The sequence below is a fragment of the Oncorhynchus keta genome, unplaced genomic scaffold, assembly GCF_023373465.1.
Source record: "Oncorhynchus keta strain PuntledgeMale-10-30-2019 unplaced genomic scaffold, Oket_V2 Un_contig_6650_pilon_pilon, whole genome shotgun sequence".
NCBI lineage: Eukaryota > Metazoa > Chordata > Actinopteri > Salmoniformes > Salmonidae > Oncorhynchus > Oncorhynchus keta.
In genome coordinates this window covers 68,941-95,484 of record NW_026288979.1, presented here as the reverse complement: position 1 = coordinate 95,484, position 26,544 = coordinate 68,941, and the positions used below count along the sequence as shown (strand labels likewise).

General features: G+C 46.9%; 3 protein-coding genes across 3 annotated transcripts in view; all 3 read right to left on the bottom strand.

Annotated features, from left to right (window-relative positions):
- Positions 1 to 26,544, bottom strand: part of LOC127926040 (zinc finger protein 239-like) — a 65,350-nt gene that overhangs the window by 22,206 nt on the left and 16,600 nt on the right. The gene's annotated exons all lie outside the window — the stretch shown is intronic.
- Positions 302 to 26,544, bottom strand: part of LOC127926039 (CD5 antigen-like) — a 94,738-nt gene continuing 68,495 nt past the window's right edge. Inside the window, exons 5-9 of the mRNA XM_052511304.1 lie at positions 2,564 to 2,869; positions 2,163 to 2,438; positions 1,385 to 1,705; positions 1,193 to 1,281; positions 302 to 1,079 (exon numbers count right to left, since the gene is read on the bottom strand). Of these exons, the coding sequence (XP_052367264.1) occupies positions 945 to 1,079; positions 1,193 to 1,281; positions 1,385 to 1,705; positions 2,163 to 2,438; positions 2,564 to 2,869 (1,127 nt within the window). The 3' untranslated portion in view covers positions 302 to 944. The remainder of the gene's footprint in view (positions 1,080 to 1,192; positions 1,282 to 1,384; positions 1,706 to 2,162; positions 2,439 to 2,563; positions 2,870 to 26,544) is intronic.
- On the bottom strand, positions 3,339 to 25,050 carry LOC127926043 (deleted in malignant brain tumors 1 protein-like). Its single transcript, XM_052511312.1, has 4 exons — positions 24,430 to 25,050; positions 23,233 to 23,262; positions 3,842 to 3,871; positions 3,339 to 3,610 (listed from the first exon to the last, which is right to left on the bottom strand). Exons 1-4 carry the CDS (start codon positions 24,470 to 24,472, stop codon positions 3,477 to 3,479), a joined length of 237 nt encoding a protein of 78 aa, XP_052367272.1. The 5' UTR covers positions 24,473 to 25,050; the 3' UTR covers positions 3,339 to 3,476.

The following is a 26,544-nucleotide window of genomic DNA, read 5'->3' as shown; positions in this document are numbered from 1 at the left end:
AAAGAATCTAAGAGACACTAAATAAGATAAAGACACTAAATAAGAATATAAGAGACACTAAATAAGACAAAAAAATAAAGATAAAAATACTGGAACATGAAACAGATGTAATTGAGCTGCTCTCTTAAAATAATTCAAAACCGATTGTTACAGAATTCCCATGTTAACAAAACAACATGTTCCCCCAAACCCCATGTTACCAAACCCCATGTTACCCCAAACTCCAAACTCCATTAACAAAGCCCCATGTTACCCCAAACCCCATGTTACCCAAAATCCCATGTTACCCAAAATCCCATGTTACCCAAAATCCCATGTTACCCGAACCCCATGTTACCCAAACCCCATGTTACCCCCAAAAAACATGTTACCCAAAACCCCATGTTACCAAACCCCATGTTACCCAAAAAAACCATGTTACCCAAACCCCATGTTACCAAACTCCATGTTACCCAAACCTCATGTTATCCAAAACCCCATGTTACCCAGAACCCCATGTTACCCAGAACCCCATGTTACCCAGAACCCCATGTTACCAAAACCCCATGTTACCAAAAAACCCATGTTACCCAAAACCCCATGTTACCCAAAAAACCCATGTTACCCAAACCCCATGTTACCCAAAACCCCATGTTACCCAGAACCCTATGTTACCCAAAACCCCATGTTACCCAGAACCCCATGTTACCCAAAACCCCATGTTACCTCAAACCCCATGTTACTCTGGTGGTAAAAACCAAACTAAATGAATAATGGTGGTTGCAGTCACTACTTTTAGATTTCTTCCAAGGTTCTAGAAAGAGAAACTAATTCTGAACTTGTTAATAAAATTAGAACCACTTCAGGTTTGTCACCACATTTGAAACACCAGTCCACTGCTGACCTTTGATTTTAAACACAAAACTGACCTAAGATCAGCATGTAGGGTCAGCTTCATTCTACTCCTACTCCGTCCCCTGGGCTGCTCTCTCCTCTCCCGGTCCAGCTTCAGCTCTGGAGCTCAGAGAGACCATCTCCATGGCATTGACATAAAGATCCATGCTGCTCACCCTGTTCACTCTCTTCTGCCTCCTGGTGGGCTAGGGAGACACAGCACCAACAGTCAGACATTTACTCTCTAGTATCTCCATTCTCTCTCCCTCCCTCTCCCTCTAGTTTAAATGACTTGTAACGTCTGAGTAAATGTCTTTACCTTGTAGTACAGGTAGGAGGTGGTGATTGTTGTCAGTAGGATCAGCAGCACTACAACGTGTCTGATGATGAAGGCTGGCAGAGGAGAGGCTGCAAACAGAAACACCTTTGATGAGGGGACTGATCATCATCACATAGATCTGTGGGAAATCTGTCAATGACAAAGTTATAAGTCTGGTTCATGTTCAGTTACCTGTGATGGTGAGGGAGAGGAGCTCACTCTCAGAGGAGAAGTTATGAGAGAAAACATAATTCTCATAAACACATCTGTAGTTCCCTTGGTGGGAGTCATCTGCAGCAGGGAAGAGGAAGGCAGCAGAGTGATTGACAGCTGGTTGGGTCTGGGTTCTGTTGGAGCCGATGAACGTGAGGAGGAAGGAGCCTCCTGGGTACTGTGGCTGAGTGGAGCAGGTGATGGTGAAGTTGTAGCCCCTGAACATCTCGGGCCCCTGGTGGCCCCTGGAGACCCCTCCCATTGAGTCAGTCAGGAAGATATCAGGCTGGACCAGGAGATCTGTAACAATAAAAGAGAACAAGACAAACCTCTTTAACTAGTTTCCTATAAATATGACAATAACATCAGCATGTAACAGTGCCAGCCACCCTCCCTCACAGGTCAACATGAGTAGTGGGCCTACAGTCACTGAGACAACATATGTTGATATCAGGCTGAAGCAGGACATCTGGAACAAGAGGAGAGAAAAAGAAAACGTAGCTCCTCAACTACTTTCCTCATTTAGATGTGACAATAACATGACATGTGACAGTGGTAGTGAGAAGAGACGTTCACTGAGATAACACTCACATACAAAAGCATTCTGGGATATTTAAGTTGCATTTGATTCCTACTTGACTGAGTGATCTATTTAGTAAAGCAGACTGACAAGTTAAACAGTCATCATGAGAGGTGCAGAGGAAGTTGTATGAATGAAGGAAATCAGTTGAATATAATTATAATATGTTGTTATTACCTGAGCAGATCACTGTGAGTCCAGGAAAGAGATCATAACTTCTAAAACACTCCCTCAGTGAAGACTCAGGCCCAGAACAGGAAACTCTAAACCCTCTAGTGGTGTTTCCAGGTGGTACTGAAACAGTGGAGCCACAACCCAGCTGTCTACACACTACTGCAGCTACATCCTCCTGCTCCCAGTCAGCTCCCACAATCCTCCACTCTCCCTGGTCGTACCACTCCACTCCACCAGCACAGCGACTGCCTCCTCCCACCAGCCTCACATCATCAGGCTCTGAGAAAAGAAAAGAGAGAGACAGTAATCTTACTATTTTCTCACTAAAACACACCTATATTGTCTCTCATATTCTTCACTCCAGGTGAGAAACAATGTTGATTGAGTGACAAACTGTTTCTTACCTGAGCAGGTGAGTCCAACAGCATCACCAGGTAGGCAGGTGTTGTTCTCTCTGTCTGAGGTGTCACAGTCCAGGAGAAGGGACTCATTACCTTTACACTGGAACTCTTTATCCCAGGTCTGACCCTCACCTTCTCCATAGAGCCCCCCCTGTAGAGCTGCAGGAGCCCCACAGCCAACATCCCTACAGACTACCTCTGCATCCTGCCGGTCAAAGTCAGCTTCACACACTGAGGCCCAGGACTGATTGGACTTCACCTCCACTCTCCCAGAGCAGAGACCAGCTCCATCCACAAGCCGCACAGACTCTGGAGAAAAAGAGTTGGTTGAACATTCAATCAGTTTTGTTGATGACACTGTCAAGGACTAAACACAAATATGTTGGATAAAAGATAGTAGTTTGCTATGTTTGATACTGTAAGAGGTAGAAATGGGTTCTTAGTCACTCAGGATCGGGTTGGGAATAATGCAGGCAGGAGACAGGAATAAGTTCACTTCACTTTATAGAAAATAAACAGCTGGACATCCATCAGGCAGCTTCACTTCAGTACCATCTGAACTACAATGATCTGCCCATGAACATCTCCCATAAACCAATATGACAAACACAAATATAATGTTTAAATACATCTGACATCTCTCCCTCTATTTAAATTAAATAAAAACACATAAAACATGATACATGGTAATATTGTATAATGTATAAATAAATCTCTCAATATGACCAGTCTCTTACCTGAACAGGTCACATGATGATAATATGCGCCATAACAGACACCAGGTCCTCCTGTGATGACACACTGTCCAACAGAAGACTCATGTCCACTACACATACTATATATTGTGACTATTCCTCTTCCCGTTTCAAACTGAGGTCCTATAGATTCAGCTACAACATCTCCACAGTCCAGCTCTCTACACAAAATTTTTAACCTCTCTCATCATGCTCCAGCACCCAGAACATAGACCCAACCACTCTCCTTCATAGAAGACTTCCACTGTCCCAGAACAGGAAGTGGTCCCATCCACCAGTCTGACTGAGTATTCAGCTGTAAACAGCAGAGAGGAAAACACAGTGGTGAGGACAGATGATGACAGTGATTCTGTTATTATAACAGCAGTGATGCTTTGTGGTTGACAAGTATTAGTAGCTCCATAAAACACTACTTGTTATTGGGGTTTAGAATGGTTTGTATGGACACATGCATTTCTCCATGTGGGATAATAAAGTTGACTAATATTGAACTGCTATAATCACTGTAGATTTATACTCTTCCTACCTGGTGGACTGACGCTTTGAGCCTGGAGATCTGAGGAGAAAGAGAGAGACAGTGGAGAAAGAGAGAAAGAGACAGAGAGAAACAACGGAGAAAGGGAGGAGTCAGAGGAAGAGAGAGACAGAGGTTAAATGAACATCAACATGACCTTTCATGATGTGATGGGGAAGACAGGTTTATCGTTGGTATGGTGCAACAACACCCATGTGTACATACACTATATATACAAAAGTATGTGGACACCCCTTCAAATTAGTGGATTCTATTTCAGCCACACACCTTCCTGACAGATGTACAAAATCAAGCACTCAGCCATGCAATCTCCATAGACAAACATTGGCAGTAGAATGGCCTTAATGAAAAGATCAGTGACTTTCAACAATGCAACATCATAGGATGCCACTTTTCCAAGTCAGATGGTCAAATTTGATTTGATTTGATTTCCCCAACTCCTCTTCTCCATCCTCTCCTCTTCTCACTTACTCTTCTCCCCCTCTATTCTCCTCCCCCGTCCCCCTCTTCTCCCCCTCTCCCCTACTCCCCTCCCCTCTCCTCTTCTCCCCCTCTTAGCTTCTCCATCCTCCCCTCTCCTCTCCTTCTCTCTACACTCAGCTCGCTTCTCCTCCCCCTTTACTCTTCACCCCCTCCTTTCCTCCCCCTCCCACATCTCGTCTTCCACTTCCACTCTCCTCCAATCACCCTCCTCTCTTCTCTTCTCACCCCTCTCTAATTCTCTATCTTCTCCTCCAATCCCCCTCCTCTCCTCTCTTCACCCCCTCTTTTCTCCCCCTTTCCTCTTCTCCCCCTCCCCTATTTTATAATCCCTCCTCTCCACTCTTCCCCCTCTCTTCTCCTAATCTCCCCCTTCCCTCTCCTCTTCTGCCCCTCTCCTCTCCTCTTCTGCTCCTCTCCTCTGGTACAGAGTCAATGTGGAGGCTATATACAGGGGTACTGGTACAGAGTCAATGTAGAGGCTATATACAGGGGGTACTGGTACAGAGTCAATGTGGAGGCTATATACAGGGGTACTGGTACAGAGTCAATGTGGAGGCTATATACAGGGGTACTGGTACAGAGTCAATGTGGAGGCTATATACAGGGGTACCGGTACAGAGTCAATGTGGAGGCTATATACAGGGGTACTGGTACAGAGTCAATGTGGAGGCTATATACAGGGGTACCGGTACAGAGTCAATGTGGAGGCTATATACAGGGGTACTGGTACAGTCAATATGGAGGCTTTATACAGGGGTACTGGTACAGAGTCAATGTGGAGGCTATATACAGGGGTACTGGTACAGAGTCAATGTGGAGGTTATATACAGGAGGTACTGGTACAGAGTCAATGTGGAGGCTATATTCAGGGGTACTGGTACAGAGTCAGTGTGGAGGCTATATTCAGGGGGTACTGGTACAGAGTCAATGTGGAGGCTATATACAGGGGGTACTGGTACAGAGTCAATGTGGAGGCTATATACAGGGGTACCAGTACAGAGTCAATATGGAGGCTTTATACAGGGGGTACTGGTACAGAGTCAATGTGGAGGCTATATACAGGGGTACTGGTACAGAGTCAATGTGGAGGCTATATACAGGGGTACTGGTACAGTCAATATGGAGGCTTTATACAGGGGTACTGGTACAGAGTCAATGTGAGGCTATATACAGGGGTACTGGTACAGAGTCAATGTGGAGGCTATATTCAGGGGTACTGGTACAGAGTCAGTGTGGAGGCTATATTCAGGGGGTACTGGTACAGAGTCAATGTGGAGGCTATATACAGGGGGTACTGGTACAGAGTCAATGTGGAGGCTATATACAGGGGTACCAGTACAGAGTCAATATGGAGGCTTTATACAGGGGGTACTGGTACAGAGTCAATGTGGAGGCTATATACAGGAGGTACTGGTACAGAGTCAATGTGGAGGTTATATACAGGAGGTACTGGTACAGAGTCAATGTGGAGGCTATATTCAGGGGGTACTGGTACAGAGTCAATGTGGAGGCTATATTCAGGGGTACTGGTACAGAGTCAGTGTGGAGGCTATATTCAGGGGTACTGGTACAGAGTCAATGTGGAGGCTATATTCAGGGGTACTGGTACAGAGTCAATATGGAGGCTATATTCAGGGGTACTGGTACAGAGTCAATGTGGAGGCTATATACAGGAGGTACTGGTACAGAGTCAATGTGGAGGCTATATTCAGGGGGTACTGGTACAGAGTCAATGTGGAGGCTATATTCAGGGGTACTGGTACAGAGTCAATGTGGAGGCTCTATACAGGGGGTACTGGTACAGAGTCAATGTGGAGGCTATATTCAGGAGTACTGGTACAGAGTCAATGTGGAGGCTATATACAGGGGTACCAGTACAGAGTCCATGTGGAGGCTATATACAGGGGGTACTGGTACAGAGTCAATGTGGAGGCTTTATACAGAGGTACTGGTACAGAGTCAGTGTGGAGGTTATATACAGGGGGTACTGGTACAGAGTCAATGTGGAGGCTATATACAGGGGGTACTGGTACAGAGTCAATGTGGAGGCTATATATAGGGGGTACCAGTACAGAGTCAATGTGGAGGCTATATACAGGGGTACTGGTACAGAGTCAATGTGGAGGCTATATACAGGGGGTACCGGTACAGAGTCAATGTGGATGCTATATACAGGGGTACTGGTACAGAGTCAATGTGGAGGCTATATACAGGGGGTACCAGTACAGAGTCAATGTGGAGGCTATATACAGGGGGTACCAGTACAGAGTCAATGTGGAGGCTATATACAGGGGGTACTGGTACAGAGTCAATGTGGAGGCTATATACATGGGTACTGGTACAGAGTCAATGTGGAGGCTATATACAGGGGTACTGGTACAGAGTCAATGTGGAGGCTATATACAGGGGTTACCGGCACAGAGTCAATGTGGAGGCTATATACAGGGGGTACTGGTACAGAGTCAATGTGGAGGCTATATACAGGGGTATCGGTATACTAGACTGGTGGGGGTCGGGGAGAGAGTAGAGTTATGAACTAGACTGGTGGGGGTCAGGGAGAGAGTTGAGTTATGTACTAGACTGGTGGGGGTCAGGGAGAGTGTTGAGTTATGTACTAGACTGGTGGGGGTCAGGAGAGGTACAGAGTCAGTTGAATTATGTACTAGACTGGTGGGGGTCAGGGAGAGAGTTGAGTTATGTACTAGACTGGTGGGGGTCAGGGAGAGAGCTGAGTTATATACTAGACTGGTGGGGGGGGTCAGGGAGAGAGTTGAGTTATGTACTAGACTGGTGGGGGTCAGAGAGAGAGTTGAGTTATGTACTAGACTGGTGGGGGTCAGGGAGAGAGTTGAGTTATGTACTAGACTGGTGGGGGTCAGGGAGAGAGTTGAGTTATGTACTAGACTGGTGGGGGTCAGGGAGAGAGTTGAGTTATATACTAGACTGGTGGGGGTCAGGGAGAGAGTTGAGTTATGTACTAGACTGGTGGGGGTCAGGGAGAGAGTTGAGTTATGTACTAGACTGGTGGGGGTCAGGGAGAGAGTTGAGTTATGTACTAGACTGGTGGGGGTCAGGGAGAGAGTTGAGTTATGTACTAGACTGGTGGGGGTCAGGGAGAGTGTTGAGTTATGTACTAGACTGGTGGGGGTCAGGGAGAGTTTTGAGTTATGCACTAGACTGGTGGGGTCAGGGAGAGTGTTGAGTTATGTCAGGGAGAGTGTTGAGTTATGTACTAGACTGGTGGGGGTCAGGGAGAGAGTTGAGTTATGTACTAGACTGGTGGGGGTCAGGGAGAGAGTTGAGTTATGTACTAGACTGGTGGGGGTCAGGGAGAGTTTTGAGTTATGACTATATACTAGACTGGTGGGGGTCAGGGAGAGAGTTGAGTTATGTACTAGACTGGTGGGGGTGAGTTATGTACTGACTGGTGGGGGTCAGGGAGAGAGTTGAGTTATGTACTAGACTGGTGGGGGTCAGGGAGAGAGTTGAGTTATGTAATAGACTGGTGGGGGTCAGGGAGAGAGTTGAGTTATATACTAGACTGGTGGGGGTCAGGGAGAGAGTTGAGTTATATACTAGACTGGTGGGGGTCTGGGAGAGAGTTGAGTTATGTACTAGACTGGTGGGGGTCAGGGAGAGAGTTGAATTATATACTAGACTGGTGGGGGTCAGGGAGAGAGTTGAGTTATGTACTAGACTGGTGGGGGTCAGGGAGAGAGTTGAGTTATGTACTAGACTGGTGGGGGTCAGGGAGAGTGTTGAGTTATGTACTAGACTGGTGGGGGTCAGGGAGAGTTTTGAGTTATGCACGAGACTGGTGGGGGTCAGGGAGAGTGTTGAGTTATGTACTAGACTGGTGGGGGTCAGGGAGAGAGTTGAATTATGTACTAGACTGGTGGGGGTCAGGGAGAGAGTTGAGTTATGTACTAGACTGGTGGGGGTCAGGGAGAGAGTTGAGTTATATACTAGACTGGTGGGGGTCAGGGAGAGTTGAGTTGAGTTATGTACTAGACTGGTGGGGGTCAGGGAGAGAGTTGAGTTATGTACTAGACTTGAGTTATGTACTAGACTGGTGGGGGTCAGGGAGAGAGTTGAGTTATGTACTAGACTGGTGGGGGTCAGGGAGAGAGTTGAGTTATGTAATAGACTGGTGGGGGTCAGGGAGAGAGTTGAGTTATATACTAGACTGGTGGGGGTCAGGAAGAGAGTTGAGTTATGTACTAGACTGGTGGGGGTCAGAGAGAGAGTTGAGTTATGTACTAGACTGGTGGGGGTCAGGGAGAGAGTTGAGTTATGTACTAGACTGGTGGGGGTCAGGGAGAGTGTTGAGTTATGTACTCGACTGGTGGGGGTCAGGGAGAGTTTTGAGTTATGCACTAGACTGGTGGGGGTCAGGGAGAGTGTTGAGTTATGTACTAGACTGGTGGGGGTCAGGGAGAGAGTTGAATTATGTACTAGACTGGTGGGGGTCAGGGAGAGAGTTGAGTTATGTACTAGACTGGTGGGGGTCAGGGAGAGAGTTGAGTTATATACTAGACTGGTGGGGGTCAGGGAGAGAGTTGAGTTATGTACTAGACTGGTGGGGGTCAGAGAGAGAGTTGAGTTATGTACTGACTGGTGGGGGTCAGGGAGAGAGTTGAGTTATGTACTAGACTGGTGGGGGTCAGGGAGAGAGTTGAGTTATGTAATAGACTGGTGGGGGTCAGGGAGAGAGTTGGGGGTCAGTTATATACTAGACTGGTGGGGGTCAGGGAGAGAGTTGAGTTATGTACTAGACTGGTGGGGGTCAGGGAGAACTAGACTGGTGGGGGTGAGTTATTATACTAGACTGGTGGGGGTCAGGGAGAGAGTTGAGTTATGTACTAGACTGGTGGGGGTCAGGGAGAGAGTTGAGTTATGTACTAGACTGGTGGGGGTCAGAGATGAGAGGTTGAGTTATGTACTAGACTGGTGGGGGTCAGGGAGAGAGTTGAGTTATGTACTAGACTGGTGGGGGTCAGGGAGAGAGTTGAGTTATGTACTAGACTGGTGGGGGTCAGGGAGAGAGTTGAGTTATGTACTAGACTGGTGGGGGTCAGGGAGAGAGTTGAGTTATATACTAGACTGGTGGGGGTCAGAGAGTTGAGTTATGTACTGACTGGTGGGGGTCAGGGAGAGAGTTGAGTTATGTACTAGACTGGTGGGGGTCAGGGAGAGAGTGAGTTATGTAATAGACTGGTGGGGGTCAGGGAGAGAGTTGAGTTATATACTAGACTGGTGGGGGTCAGGGAGAGTTGAGTTATGTACTAGACTGGTGGGGGTCAGGGAGAGAGTTGAGTTATATACTAGACTGGTGGGGGTCAGGAGAGAGTTGAGTTATGTACTAGACTGGTGGGGGTCAGGGAGAGAGTTGAGTTATGTACTAGACTGGTGGGGGTCAGGGAGAGTGTTGAGTTATGTACTAGACTGGTGGGGGTCAGGGAGAGTTTTGAGTTATGCACTAGACTGGTGGGGGTCAGGGAGAGTGTTGAGTTATGGTACTTGAGACTGGTGGGGGTCAGGGAGAGTTGAGTTATGTACTAGACTGGTGGGGGTCAGGGAGAGAGTTGAGTTATGTACTAGACTGGTGGGGGTCAGGGAGAGTTGAGTTATGTACTAGACTGGTGGGGGTCAGGGGTCAGACTGGTGGGGGTCAGGAGAGAGTGTACTAGACTGGTGGGGGTCAGTTGATTATATACTAGACTGGTGGGGGTCAGGGAGAGAGTTGAGTTATGTACTAGTTATGTACTAGACTGGTGGGGGTCAGGGAGAGTAGTTGAGTTATGTACTAGACTGGTGGGGGTCAGGGAGAGTTTTGAGTTATGTACTAGACTGGTGGGGGTCAGGGAGAGTTTTGAGTTATGTACTAGACTGGTGGGGGTCAGGGAGAGTGTTGAGTTATGTACTAGACTGGTGGGGGTCAGGGAGAGAGTTGAGTTATGTACTAGACTGGTGGGGGTCAGGGAGAGTTGAGTTATGTACTAGACTGGTGGGGGTCAGGGAGAGTTAGTTGAGTTATATACTAGACTGGTGGGGGTCAGGGAGAGAGTTGAGTTATGTACTAGACTGGTGGGGGTCAGGAGAGAGTTGAGTTATGTACTAGACTGGTGGGGGTCAGGGAGAGAGTTGAGTACTAGACTGGTGGGGGTCAGGGAGAGAGTTGAGTTATGTACTAGACTGGTGGGGGTCAGACTGGAGAGAGTTGAGTTATGTACTAGACTGGTGGGGGTCAGGAGAGTTGAGTTATATACTAGACTGGTGGGGGTCAGGGAGAGAGTTGGGTTATGTACTAGACTGGTGGGGGTCAGAGAGAGTTGAGTTATGTACTAGACTGGTGGGGGTCAGGGAGAGAGTTGAGTTATGTACTAGACTGGTGGGGGTCAGGGAGAGAGTTGAGTTATATACTAGACTGGTGGGGGTCAGGGAGAGAGTTGAGTTATGTACTAGACTGGTGGGGGTCAGGGAGAGAGTTGAGTTATGTACTAGACTGGTGGGGGTCAGGGAGAGAGTTGAGTTATGTACTAGACTGGTGGGGGTCAGGGAGAGAGTTGAGTTATATACTAGACTGGTGGGGGTCAGGGAGAGAGTTGAGTTATGTACTAGACTGGTGGGGGTCAGGGAGAGTTGAGTTATGTACTAGACTGGTGGGGGTCAGGGAGAGAGTTGAGTTATGTACTAGACTGGTGGGGGTCAGGGAGAGAGTTGAGTTATGTACTAGACTGGTGGGGGTCAGGGGAGAGAGTTAGTTGAGTTATATACTAGACTAGACTGGTGGGGGTCAGGAGAGAGTTGAGTTATGTACTAGACTGGTGGGGGTCAGGGAGAGAGTTGAGTTATATACTAGACTGGTGGGGGTCAGGGAGAGAGTTGAGTTATGTACTAGACTGGTGGGGGTCAGGGAGAGAGTTGAGTTATGTACTGACTGGTTATGTACTAGACTGGTGGGGGTCAGGAGAGTGTTGAGTTATGTACTAGACTGGTGGGGGTCAGGGAGAGTTTTGAGTTATGTACTAGACTGGTGGGGGGGTCAGGGAGAGTGTTGAGTTATGTACTAGACTGGTGGGGGTCAGGGAGAGAGTTGAGTTATGTACTAGACTGGTGGGGGTCAGGGAGAGAGTTGAGTTATGTACTAGACTGGTGGGGGTCAGGGAGAGAGTTGAGTTATGTACTAGACTGGTGGGGGTCAGGGAGAGAGTTGAGTTATGTACTAGACTGGTGGGGGTCAGGGAGAGAGTTGAGTTATGTACTAGACTGGTGGGGGTCAGGGAGAGAGTTGAGTTATGTACTAGACTGGTGGGGGTCAGGGAGAGAGTTGAGTTATGTAATAGACTGGTGGGGGTCAGGGAGAGAGTTGAGTTATATACTAGACTGGTGGGGGTCAGGGAGAGAGTTGAGTTATATACTAGACTGGTGGGGGTCAGGGAGAGAGTTGAGTTATGTACTAGACTGGTGGGGGTCAGGGAGAGAGTTGAGTTATGTACTAGACTGGTGGGGGTCAGGGAGAGAGTTGAGTTATGTACTAGACTGGTGGGGGTCAGGAGAGAGTTGAGTTATGTACTAGACTGGTGGGGGTCAGGGAGAGAGTTTGAGTTATGTACTAGACTGGTGGGGGTCAGGGAGAGTTGAGTTATGCTACTGGTGGGGGTCAGACTGGTGGGGGTCAGGGAGAGTGTTGAGTTATGTACTAGACTGGTGGGGGTCAGGGAGAGAGTTGAGTTATGTACTAGACTGGTGGGGGTCAGGGAGAGAGTTGAGTTATGTACTAGACTGGTGGGGGTCAGGGAGAGAGTTGAGTTATATACTAGACTGGTGGGGGTCAGGGAGAGGGTTGAGTTATGTACTAGACTGGTGGGGGTCAGACTGAGAGAGAGTTGAGTTATGTACTAGACTGGTGGGGGTCAGGGAGAGAGTTGAGTTATGTACTAGACTGGTGGGGGTCAGGGAGAGAGTTGAGTTATGTACTAGACTGGTGGGGGTCAGGGAGAGAGTTGAGTTATATACTAGACTGGTGGGGGTCAGGAGAGAGTTGAGTTATGTACTAGACTGGTGGGGGTCAGGGAGAGAGAGTTGAGTTATGTACTAGACTGGTGGGGGTCAGGGAGAGAGTTGAGTTATGTACTAGACTGGTGGGGGTCAGGGAGAGAGAGTTGAGTTATGTACTAGACTGGTGGGGGTCAGGGAGAGTTTTGAGTTATGTACTAGACTGGTGGGGGTCAGGGAGAGTTGTTGAGTTATGTACTAGACTGGTGGGGGTCAGGGAGAGTTGAGTTGAACTTATGTACTAGACTGGTGGGGGTCAGGGAGAGTTGAGTTATGTACTAGACTGGTGGGGGTCAGGGAGAGAGTTGAGTTATATACTAGACTGGTGGGGGTCAGGGAGAGAGTTGAGTTATGTACTAGACTGGTGGGGGTCAGAGAGAGAGTTGAGTTATGTACTAGACTGGTGGGGGTCAGGGAGAGAGTTGAGTTATGTACTAGACTGGTGGGGGTCAGGAGAGAGTTGAGTTATGTACTAGACTGGTGGGGGTCAGGGAGAGAGTTGAGTTATGTACTAGACTGGACTGGGGGGGTCAGGGAGAGAGTTGAGTTATGTACTAGACTGGTGGGGGTCAGGGAGAGAGTTGAGTTATGTACTAGACTGGTGGGGGTCAGGGAGAGAGTTGAGTTATGTACTAGACTGGTGGGGGTCAGGGAGAGAGTTGAGTTATGTACTAGACTGGTGGGGGTCAGAGTTTGAGTTATGTACTAGACTGGTGGGGGTCAGGGAGAGTTTTGAGTTATGCACTAGAGACTGGTGGGGTGGGGGTCAGGGAGAGTGTTGAGTTATGTACTAGACTGGTGGGGGTCAGGGAGAGAGTTGAGTTATGTACTAGACTGGTGGGGGGGAGAGAGTTGAGTTATGTACTAGACTGGTGGGGGTCAGGGAGAGTGTTGAGTTATGTACTAGACTGGTGGGGGTCAGGGAGAGAGTTGAGTTATGTACTAGACTGGTGGGGGTCAGGGAGAGAGTTGAGTTATGTACTAGACTGGTGGGGGTCAGGGAGAGAGTTGAGTTATGTACTAGACTGGTGGGGGTCAGGGAGAGAGTTGAGTTATGTACTAGACTGGTGGGGGTCAGGGAGGAGAGAGTTGAGTTATGTACTAGACTGGTGGGGGTCAGGGACTGGTGGGGGTCAGAGTTGAGTTATGTACTAGACTGGTGGGGGTCAGGGAGAGAGTTGAGTTATGTACTAGACTGGTGGGGGTCAGGGAGAGAGTTGAGTTATGTACTAGACTGGTGGGGGTCAGGGAGAGAGTTGAGTTATGTACTAGACTGGTGGGGGTCAGGGAGAGAGTTGAGTTATGTACTAGACTGGTGGGGGTCAGGGAGAGAGTTGAGTTATGTACTAGACTGGTGGGGGTCAGGGAGAGAGTTGAGTTATGTATATAGACTGGTGGGGGTCAGGGAGAGTTGAGTTATGTACTAGACTGGTGGGGGTCAGGGAGAGAGTTGAGTTATATGTACTAGACTGGTGGGGGTCTGGGAGAGAGTTGAGTTATGTACTAGACTGGTGGGGGTCAGGGAGAGAGTTGAGTTATATACTAGACTGGTGGGGGTCAGGGAGAGAGTTGAGTTATGTACTAGACTGGTGGGGGTCAGGGAGAGGTACTAGACTGGTGGGGGTCAGAGTTATTATGTAGACTGGTGGGGGTCAGGGAGAGTTGAGTTATGTACTAGACTGGTGGGGGGGGTCAGGGAGAGTTGTTGAGTTATGTACTAGACTGGTGGGGGTCAGGGAGAGAGTTGAGTTATGTACTAGACTGGTGGGGGTCAGGGAGAGAGTTGAGTTATGTACTAGACTGGTGGGGGTCAGGGAGAGAGTTGAGTTATGTATATACTAGACTGGTGGGGGTCAGGGAGAGAGTTGAGTTATGTATAGACTGGTGGGGGTCAGGGAGAGAGTTGAGTTATATACTAGACTGGTGGGGGTCAGGGAGAGAGTTGAGTTATGTACTAGACTGGTGGGGGTCAGGGAGAGAGTTGAGTTATATACTAGACTGGTGGGGGTCAGGGAGAGAGTTGAGTTATGTACTAGACTGGTGGGGGTCAGGGAGAGAGTTGAGTTATGTACTAGACTGGTGGGGGTCAGGAGAGAGTTGAGTTATGTACTAGACTGGTGGGGGTCAGGGAGAGAGTTGAGTTATGTACTAGACTGGTGGGGGTCAGGGAGAGAGTTGAGTTATGTACTAGACTGGTGGGGGTCAGGGAGAGAGTTGAGTTATATACTAGACTGGTGGGGGTCAGGGAGAGAGTTGAGTTATGTACTAGACTGGTGGGGGTCAGAGAGAGAGTTGAGTTATGTACTGACTGGTGGGGGTCAGGGAGAGAGTTGAGTTATGTACTAGACTGGTGGGGGCCAGGGAGAGAGTTGAGTTATGTAATAGACTGGTGGGGGTCAGGGAGAGAGTTGAGTTATATACTAGACTGGTGGGGGTCAGGGAGAGAGTTGAGTTATGTACTAGACTGGTGGGGGTCAGGGAGAGAGTTGAGTTATGTACTAGACTGGTGGGGGCCAGGGAGAGAGTTGAGTTATGTAATAGACTGGTGGGGGTCAGGGAGAGAGTTGAGTTATATACTAGACTGGTGGGGGTCAGGGAGAGAGTTGAGTTATGTACTAGACTGGTGGGGGTCAGGGAGAGAGTTGAGTTATGTAATAGACTGGTGGGGGTCAGGGAGAGAGTTGAGTTATATACTAGACTGGTGGGGGTCAGGGAGAGAGTTGAGTTATATACTAGACTGGTGGGGGTCAGGGAGAGAGTTGAGTTATGTACTAGACTGGTGGGGGTCAGGGAGAGAGTTGAGTTATGTACTAGACTGGTGGGGGTCAGAGAGAGAGTTGAGTTATGTACTAGACTGGTGGGGGTCAGGGAGAGAGTTGAGTTATATACTAGACTGGTGGGGGTCTGGGAGAGAGTTGAGTTATGTACTAGACTGGTGGGGGTCAGGGAGAGAGTTGAGTTATGTACTAGACTGGTGGGGGTCAGGGAGAGAGTTGAGTTATATACTGGACTGGTGGGGGTCAGGGAGAGAGTTGAGTTATATACTAGACTGGTGGGGGTCAGGGAGAGAGTTGAGTTATGCACTAGACTGGTGGGGGTCAGGCAGAGAGTTGAGTTATGTACTAGACTGGTGGGGGTCAGGGAGAGAGTTGAGTTATATACTGGACTGGTGGGGGTCAGGGAGAGAGTTGAGTTATGTATTAGACTGGTGGGGGTCAGGGAGAGAGTAGAGTTATGTATTAGACTGGTGGGGGTCAGGGAGAGTGTTGAGTTATGTACCAGACTAGTGGTTGTCGGAGCGAGGGTTGAGTTGTGTTCTAGAGAGCTGGGGGTCAAGGAGAGAGAGGAGTAGTGCACTAGACTTGTTGGGGTCGGGAGGATAATTCAGTGATGTACTAGACAGGTTTGTTTCAGGGAGAGAGTTGAGTTCTGTACTAGACTGGTGGGGGTCGGGTAGAGAGTTGAGTTCTGTACTAGACAGGTAGACAGGTAGAAAACACATGTTGACTCCCCCTGTAGACAAACATCAACGCCATCCTCCTCTTTCATGCATCTTACATGTCTATGACTCTGTCATACAGGACACCAATGCTATGGGTGACAATATAATAAACCACACAGTATCTAGAACTACACAATTATTAATTATTTACTGACTAGAAATATAATAAACCACACAGTATCTAGAACTACACAATTATTAAATATTTACTGACTAGAAATATAATAAACCACCCAGTATCTAGAACTACACAATTATTAATTATTTACTGACTAGAAATATAATAAACCACACAGTATCTAGAACTACACAATTATGAATTATTTACTGACTAGAAATATAATAAACCACACAGTATCTAGAACTACACAATTATGAATTATTTACTGACTAGAAATATAATAAACCTACACAGTATCTAGAACTACACAATTATTAAATATTTACTGACTAGAAATATAATAAACCACCCAGTATCTAGAACTACACAATTATTAATTATTTACTGACTAGAAATATAATAAACCACACAGTATCTAGAACTACACAATTATTACATATTTACTGACTAGAAATATAATAAACCACCCAGTATCTAGAACTACACAATTATTAAATATTTACTGACTAGAAATATAATAAACCACCCAGTATCTAGAACTACACAATTATTAAATATTTACTGACTAGAAATATAATAAACCTACACAGTATCTAGAACTACACAATTATTAAATATTTACTGACTAGAAATATAATAAACCTACACATTATCTCGAACTACACAATTATTAAATATTTACTGACTAGAAATATAATAAACCTACACATTATCTCGAACTACTGTCACAACCTGACCATAGTATTCTTTGTTTTCCTTGTTATTTTCGTTAGGTCAGGGTGTGACATGGGTGATGTATGTGTTTTTGGTCTCGTCTAGGGGTTTTGTATGTTTATGGTGCTGTTTCCTTTCTAGGTATATTGTATGTCTATGGTTGCCTAGATTGGTTCTCAATTAGAGGCAGCTATCTATCGTTGTCTCTGATTGGGAACCATATTTAGGCAGCCATATTCCTTGGTTATTTGGTGAGTTATTGTCTATGTGGAGCAGGCAGGCCTGTGACATGGGTGATGAATGTGTGTTTGTACTGTCTAGGGGTTTTTGTAGGTTTATGGGGTTGTTTACCATCTAGGTGTTTATGTAGGTCTAGGTCTATCGTTGTCTCTGATTGGGAACCATATTTAGGCGGCCATGTTCTGTGGGTACTTTGTTGGGTGATTGTTTCCGTGTCTGTTTCACCACACGGTACTGTTTCGGTTTGGTATTTGTACGTTTATTGTTTTGTATTTCATTAGTGTTCAGTGTTTGTCTTATTAAAATCATCATGAACACGGTACCACGCTGCATCTTGGTCCGATCCTTCCTCCTCTTCAGACGAAGAGGAGGAAATCAGCCGTGACAACTACACAACTATAAAATGTCAAAGTGAACTTAAATGCTGTTTGGCCCAAAACAGACAGGACACGGTGGCAGACGATCTGACCACTGTGACTGATAGAAAACAGAGAAACAAATGGACAATGTAGAGACAATGTGAGCATGGCCTTGCTATTGAGAGAGGTCATCATAGGCAGAGAGAAGACAGGCTATGTGCCCACTACTCACAAAATGAGGTGGAAACTGAGCTGCACTTCCTAACCTCCTGCCAAATGTACGTTGATATAAGAGACATACAGTGTTAAATCATGTCAGCAGAATGTGTGACCTGTTGTGATGAGAACAGGGTAACCAGTGGAGAACAAACACCACAGTAAATAAAACCTAGGACTAGATTTATCACTTTAGTTCATTTCCCTTGACATTTGTACTTCTACGAGTTGTACACACAGCTCACACTCTCCTAAACACCAGCTGGCTGAGAGGGCCCTAGTGGAGCCAGGTGGCTGAGAGGGCCCTAGTGGAGCCAGGTGGCTGAGAGGGCCCTAGTGGAGCCGGCTGGCTGAGAGGGCCCTAGTGGAGCCAGGTGGCTGAGAGGGCCCTAGTGGAGCAGGCTGGCTGAGAGGGCCCTAGTGGAGCCGGCTGACTGAGAGGGCCCTAGTGGAGCCGGCTGACTGAGAGGGCCCTTGTGGAGCCGGCTGACTGAGAGGGCCCTAGTGTAGACGGCTGACTGAGAGGGCCATAGTGGAGCCAGGTGGCTGAGAGGGCCCTAGTGGAGCCGGCTGGCTGAGAGGGCCCTAATGGAGCCGGCTGGCTGAGAGGGCCTTAGTGGAGCTGACTGGCTGAGAGGGCCCTAGTGGAGCAGGCAGGCTGAGAGGGCCCTAGTGGAACAGGCTGGCTGAGAGGGCCCTCGTGGAGCCGGCTGGCTGAGAGGGCCCTAGTGGAGCAGGCAGGCTGAGAGGGCCCTAGTGGAGCAGGCAGGCTGAGAGGGCCCTAGTGGAACAGGCTGGCTGAGAGGGCCCTCGTGGAGCCGGCTGGCTGAGAGGGCACTAGTGGAGCCCTTCCCTTACTCTTTCTCTCTTCTCTACAAATCTCTCTCCCTCCCCCCTCTCTTCCCTCCCCCTCTCTTCCCTCCCCTCTCTCTTCCCTCCCCTTCTCTCTCTTTCTATCTCCTCGACAATTTCTCTCTCCCCCTCTCGTTCTGCTCATCTCTCTCTCTCTCTCTCTCTCTCGTTCTCTCTCTTTTCTTGACATATAGTGTTGAACCTGTTGATCTTGACTCACCTCTATCATATACACCCCTCCCTTCTCCTACTCTAACATAACACCAATATAATATATAATACATAATATATACTCTCATTAATTTACATAAAGACAGATACAATCAATCATTGACACACTGAATATACAACAGTCAGATGCATGACACCATCACAACTTAACTGACATTAGTGCCTGTCCCCAGATGGACAGTTAGACTACAGTAAAGTACATTTACAGGTGATCACATCATTGTCCTGCTTTGAGACACATTTTTACTGTCTGCTTCCAGTTGTATGTTATTTTACTAACCCTGCAAATTATAATATATCATACAATATTAAATCACATCTCAATAACTGTCACAAGTGTATATCAGTATAAGAGCATCCTACCTGTGCTCCATAACAGGGTCATCAGTACCACTGCAGGTATCATATCTGCCTCTAACTGGGGTTACTGTCATATAGAGTGGACTGAAGAGTGGAAAATACTGCTAGGCTATATGACTTCTCTCTCATTACGTCCTAACTTCAATGATGTGAGATTAACTTCTTAGCAACTTATCTTGGATCAGTGGTTGAACACACGACAGCAAACTGATATGTTTAAAAACTCCACAGGAAACTGCAGGCAGAGCAGCAAAGTTACACATAGTGTCCTATAATATCACCTCTAACTTTCTACTGCTTGAGTTCCTCTTATACCTTATACCTTATACCTCTTATAGAATATTGGCTTAATGTTCCAGCACCTAAATATAAACAGTACCAGCACCCAAAATGAGTACTGATGAGGTCTCATGTTAGAGCAGGAGAAGAGGGGATGTGGTGTAGAAGCTAGAGGTCTGTTACCCAAGTCAACTCAACAGGCCTGATGCTATATGTCAGGGTCAGGCTGGGCCAAGAGAGGAACAGGTTACTGGTTATGATGACATCACTGGTGAGAAGTCACTAATGAAAATCTCCTTCTACCAACCCAGTCTGTTAGTAAGAATTATCTCTCTCTCCCTTCTCCCCTGTCTCCTCCTCAGTCTGTCAGTGAGTAAGAACTATCTCTCTCTCCTATCTCTCTCCCTCCTTCCCTGTCTCCTCCTCAGTCTGTCAGTGAGTAAGAACTATCTGTCTCTCCTATCTCTCTCTCTCTCCCTCCTCCCCTGTCTCCTCCTCAGTCTGTCAGTGAGTAAGAACTATCTCTCTCCTATCTCTCTCTCCCTCCTCCCCTGTCTCCTCCTCAGTCTGTCAGTGAGTAAGAACTATCTCTCTCTCCTATCTCTCTCTCCCTCCTCCCCTGTCTCCTCCTCAGTCTGTCAGTGAGTAAGATCTCTCTCTCCTATCTCTCTCTCTCTCCCTCCTTCCCTGTCTCCTCCTCAGTCTGTCAGTGAGTAAGAACTATCTCTCTCCTATCTCTCTCTCCCTCCTCCCCTGTCTCCTCCTCAGTCTGTCAGTGAGTAAGAACTCTCTCTCTCCTATCTCTCTCTCCCTCCTCCCCTGTCTCCTCCTCAGTCTGTCAGTGAGTAAGATCTCTCTCTCCTATCTCTCTCTCTCTCCCTCCTCCCCTGTCTCCTCCTCAGTCTGTCAGTGAGTAAGATCTCTCTCTCTCCTACCTCTCTCTCTCTCTCCCTCCTCCCCTGTCTCCTCCTCAGGCTGTCAGGATTTGGCCAGGGTTGTTCCGGTTTTCTCGGTCACTAGATGCCCCCATTGTGCCTTTTGACCTTTTGTTTTCCCTTGATCCCCATTATTATTTGCACCTGTGCCTCGTTTCCCCTGATTGTATTTAAACCCTTTGTTTTCCTCAGTCCTTTGCTCTGTGTTTGTATGTTAGCACCCAGCCCTAGTACTCTGAGAACGCTTGTTGATCCCGGTGGACTCTCTTGTGGAATTCTGTTTTTTTGTTCTTGTTTGTTTGTTCTTGAGTATCTTTTGAGGCTTTTTGTGCTTTACCTTCCACCTTGTGGATTTACCTTTTTGTCTTGGAGGATTTCCTTTGTTCTTGTGGAATTCCTTTTGAGGTTGTGGAGTTACATGTTTTTCCTGAAGAACTTCACTTTTTACTTCATTAAATACACTGTCTCAAGTACTGCTGTCTGCCTCATCTTCTGTGTTCTGCCGACTATTCGTGGCTCAGTTGGTTAAGTGACTGTTTCTCACTCCGGAGACCCGGGTTCGTAACCGGGTCCTGACACAGGCTGTCAGTGAGTAAGATCTCTCTCTCCCTCTTCCCCTGTCTCCTCCTCAGTCTGTCAGTGAATAAGAACTATCTCTCTCTCCCAGCCTTGTGGTTGATTAAAGACCCCCCCCCCCATCCACAAAAGGGGACATATCTGCATATGTTGTGGTCTTGTGAATTCTGACTGAATTCTGGTAAAGAGGATGCTCTTTTATCTCAGCATGTCTACAGATTCTCTTTTCTCCCTGTATTTGTTGGCTTGGAAATGTTGATACCGGAGACAGTTATCAGAAGAAACTGTGTAACCAAGCATTTATAGAGGCTTAGAAATGCATTATAATGAATTGGAGGGTTGGTTATCCTCCAACAATGTCACAATGGACGGCAGAAATGTCTCGTTATGTATCACTAGATTTGATTTACTGGTCAACGTTCATGAGGTCAGGATGCCTTATATGGAAAACTGTAGGACAAAAGGATTCTGTATAAAAAACATGCCCACGTCCTGTTTTCAACAGCTGTTGGGTTGTTCAGTCCTGGGGGTCTGCTGTCCTGTGTGTTGTCACTCTGGCCTTGACCTAACACACCTGAAACCAATAATGAATGTTTCACTAAGATCCTAAAGCTGAGTGGGATGTGTTGGGTTGGGGTGGTGGAGGACGGGCCGACCCAGATACACCTTACAGTATGTACAAAAGTATGTGGACGCCCTTTCAAATGAGTGGATTTGGCTATTTCAGGCACACCCCTTCCTGTCCTGTGAATAAAATCGAGCACACCGCCATGCAATCTCCATAGACAAACATTGTCAGTACAATGGCCTTACTGAAGGACTCAGTGACAATCAACACGTCACCATCATAGTAAGCTACCTTTCCAACATGTCTGTTGGTATAATTTGTACCCTGCTTTAGCTGCCCCGGTCAACTGTAAGTGCTGTTATTGTGACGTGGAAACGTCTAGGAGCAGCAGTGGCTTAGCCTCGAAGTGGTAGCTCACACAAGCTCACAGAACGGGACCGCGAGTGCTGAAGTTCATCGTGTGTAAAAATCATCTGTCCTCCGTTGCAACACTCACTTCCGAATTCCAAACTTCCTCTGGAAGAAACTTCAGCACAAGAACTGTTCGTCTGGAGCTTCATGAAATGGGTTTCTACAGCAGAGCAGCAGCACAAATGTATGCACACATGACTGTAAGTCGCTTTGGATAAAAGCGTCTGCTAAATGACATATATTTATATATATTTCACACAAGCCTAAGATCACCATGTGCAATGCCAAGCGTCTGTTGGAGTGGAAACACTTTCTCTGGAGTGTTGAATCACGTTTCACCATCTGGCAGTCCGTACCACAAACCTGGGTTTGGCAGATGCCAGGAGAACACTACCTGCCCCAAAGCATAGTGCCAACTGTAAAGTTTGGTGGAGGAAGAATAATGGTCTGGGGTTGTTTTTAATGGATCGTGTTATTCCCCTTAGTTTCATTGAAGGGAAATGTAATCGCTACAGCATACAATGACATTCTAGACTATTCTGTGCTTCCAACTTTGTGGCAACAGTTTGGGGAAGGCCCTTTCCTGTTTCAGCATGACAATGCCCCTGTACACAAAGCGAGGTCCATACAGAAATAGTTTGTTGAGATCGATGTGGAAGAACTTTACTGGCCTTCACAGAGCCCTGACCTAAACCCCATTGAATACGTTTAGGGATGAATTGAAACGTTGACTGAGCCAGGCCTAATCGCCCAACCTCACCAATGCTGTTGTGGCTGAATGGAAGCAAGTCCCTGCAGCAATGTTCCATCTTCTAGTGGAAAGCCTTCCCAGAAGACTGGAGGCTGTTATAGCAGCAAAGGGGGGGACCAACTCCATATTAATGCCCATGATTTTGGAATGAGATGTTAGATTAGCAGGTGTCCACATACTTTTGGTCATGTAGTGTACATTCCCCTTCCATGCAAATGTGTAACTCTTTGCAGATGAGATTAAATCTAATTTAAAAAATATATATATATACATTTTAAATCATTAATTTCAGAGGTCAGGGGTCAAGCTGAGCCAGACCAAGAGTGGAAAAGGTTGCTGGTTATGATGACATCACTGGTGAGAAGTCAGTAAAGACAAGATATTCAGTTGGATGCATGTTAGTCTGTCAGCCCTATCTCTGTTGACATCTCACTTTCTCTCCACGCCTTCTCTCTCTCTCTCTCTGTTCCTCTCTCTCTCTTCCTGACAGATAGCATCAGACCTGTTGCCTTGGTAACAGACCTCTATTATCAACACCCCCCTTCTCCTACTCTAACATCAGACCAATATAATATATAATATGTCAAGTATAAGTAGTTCCATAAAACACTACTTGTTATTGGGTTTTAGAATGGTTTGTATGGACACATGAATTTCTCCATGTGGGATAATAAAGTTGACTAATATTGAACTGCTATAATCACTGTAGATCTATACTCTACCTACCTGGTGGACTGACGCTTTGAGCCTGGAGATCTGAGGAGAAAGAGAGAGACAGAGGAGAAAGAGAGAGAGACAGAGAGAGAGAGAAAGGGAGGAGTCAGAGGAAGAGAGAGGCAGAGATTAAATCAACATAACATGACCTTTCATGATATGATGGGGATGACAGTGGTATGGTGCAACACCCATGTGTAAACACATTCCCCATCTCTCCTCCACCCTCCTCTCTCCCCGACCCTCTTCTCTCCTCTGCAAATCTCTATCCCCTCCCTCCCATCATCTCTACCCTACCCTTCTCTCTCCTATCCTCCACTCTCCCCTTCCCTCCTTTCTCCCCTCCCCTTCTCTCTACCCTACCCTCTATCCCCTACCCTCCTCTCTCCTTTACCCTCCTCTCTCCTTCTCAAATCTCTCTCCCCTACCCTCCTCTCTCACCTATCTTGCTCTATGCCCTCCTTTCCCATCGCCCCTCCCTTTCTCTCTCCCTCCCTTTCTTTCTCCCAACCCTCCTCTCTCCTCTACCCTTCTCTCGTATCTACCCTCCTCTCTCCTTCCCTCTTTTCTCCTTCTCAAATCTCTCTCCCCGACCCTCCTCTCCCCACCCCTCTTTTCTCCTTCTCAAATCTCTCTCCCCTACCCTCCTCTCTCACCTATCTTGCTCTATGCCCTCCTTTCCCATCGCCCCTCCCGTTCTCTCGCCCCTCCCTTTCTCTCTCCTCCTCCTCAAATCTCTCTCCCACCCCTCCTCTCTTCTCATCTCTCTCTCTCATTCTCTCTCTCTTCGTGACTTATAGTGTTGAACCTGTTGATCTTGACTCAGCTCATAGACCTCTAGCATCTACACCCCTCCCTTCTCCTACTCTAACATAACACCAATATAATATATAATACATAATTTATACTCTCATTCATTTACACAGAGACAGATACAATCAATCATTAACACACTGAATATACAAAAGTCAGATGCAGGACACCATCACAACTTAACTGACATTAGTGCCTGTCCCCAGATGGACAGTTAGACTACAGTAAAGTACATTTACAGGTGATCACATCATTGTCCTGCTTTGAGACACATTTTTACTGTCTGCTTCCAGTTGCATGTTATTTTACTAACCCTGCAAATTATAATATATCTTACAATATCAAATCATATCTCAATAACTGTCACAAGTGTATATCAGTGTAACAAAATCCTACCTGTGCTCCACAACAGGGTCATCAGTATCAGTGCAGGTATCATGTCTGTCTCTAACTGGGGCTCCACTGTCTGCTGTCATAAAGAGTGGACTGAAGAGTGGAAAATACTGCTAGGCTATATGACTTCTCTCTCATTATGTCCTAACTTCAATGATGTGAGATTAACTTCTTAGCAACTTATCTTGGATCAGTTGTTGAACACACTACAGCAAACTGATATGTTAAAAAAAACTCCACAGGAAACTGCTGACAGAGCAGCAATGTTTCACATAGTGTCCTATAATATCACCTCTAACTTTCTACTGCTTGAGTTCACCTCTTATAGAATATTGGCTTAATGTTCAAGCACCTAAATATAAACAGTACCAGCACCCAAAATGAGTACTGATGAGGTCTCATGTTAGAGCAGCAGAAGGGGGAGGGATGTGGTGTAGAAGCTACCCAAGTCAACTCAACAGGCCTGATGCTATATGTCAGGGTCAGGCTGGGCCAAGAGAGGAACAGGTTACTGGTTATGATGACATCACTGGTGAGAAGTCAGTGACAAAAAAAAGATGAAGAGGAGAGGGGAGAAGAGGAAAGGGGAGAAGAGGAGAGGGAGAGGGGAGAAGAGGAGAGGGGAGAAGAGGAGAGAAGAGGAGAGGGGGAGAAGAGGAGAGGAGAGTGAGAGGGGAGAAGGGGAGAAGAGGAGAGGGAGAGAGGAGGAGAAGGGGGAGAAGAGAGGAGGAGAGAGGGGAGAAGAGGAGAGGGAGAGGGGAGAAGAGGAGAGGGGAGAAGAGGAGGGAGGGAGAGGGGAGAAGAGGAGAGGGGAGAAGAGGAGGATGGGAGAGGGGAGGAGAGGGGGGAGAAGAGGAGAGGGAGAGGGGAGGAGAGGGGGGAGAAGAGGAGAGGGGAGAAGAGAAGGATGGGAGAGGGGAGGAGAGGGGGGAGAAGAGGGGAGGAGAGAGGGGAGAAGAGGAGAGGGAGAGGGGAGGAGAGGGGGAGAGGGGAGAAGAGGGGAGAGAAGAGGAGAGGGGAGAAGGGGAGAGGGGAGAAGGGGAGAGGAGGTACTGTTTGTCACACTGTTCCACTCACTGTTCCACCTTTTGTTATCAAGTGGGTTTTTCCACCATATTTAGTATACCAGTCATTTCAGTGAAGGGAAGTGAACAAGGGCCCATTTTTGGAGAAAGGAGTGATAATTGGGACAATGCTTCTTTCTTGTCTACAGTCCTGCGTCTGTGACACCAGACGCAGGACTGGCCATAAGAGGAACTGTCCTGTCAGTGTGTTTTTACTGCTGGCTCAAAACAACACATGACCTGCAAACAGGATATGATTCATGTGTGAGTACTAAAAGCATATGAATATAGTATATTATAGTATATTTATTATATATGTGGGTCTGATAAGTAAACACTCTCAATGTTTGTGCGTAATGATGGTGCAGGACTGCATAATGCTGGGGAGCCTGGCGCCTTCGAGGGCCAGGGGAGGGGGGGAGCAGGTGTGACACATTTGGCACTATGTAACCAAACACATGTGAAACCTCATGATATGAGTGATAAGAAGTGTTTAAAAAGGTGAGTTCTGAACCCTGTAGACTACAGCACTACTTCTGAAGAAGACCAGAGTCATTTCAGAATGAAGACTGCTTTAGTGTGAATGAATGACTGTCTGTCTGTCCGTCCGTAAGTAACATACAATGGGCCCAGCGTTGTCCGGGATTGGCCGTCATTGTAAATAACTATTTGTTTCTAACTGACTGTGTGGGAGGATTTTCCAGACATCTGGTGACTATATCTCATGTAAGTAGAAAGAATTATTGGGGCAGCGGGGTTGTGGTTAGAATGTTATGTAAGGATCAGACTGTATAGGCTATATTACATGTATTTAGTGTATTATTGGGGCAGCAGGGTAGCCTAGTGGTTAGAATGTCATGTAAGGATCAGACTGTATAGGCTATATTACATGTATATAGTGTATTATTGGGGCAGCAGGGTAGCCTAGTGGTTAGAATGTTATATAAGGATCAGACTGTATAGGCTATATTACATGTATTTAGTGTATTATTGGGGCAGCAGGTTAGTGGTTAGAATGTTATGTAAGGATCAGACTGTATAGGCTATATTACAT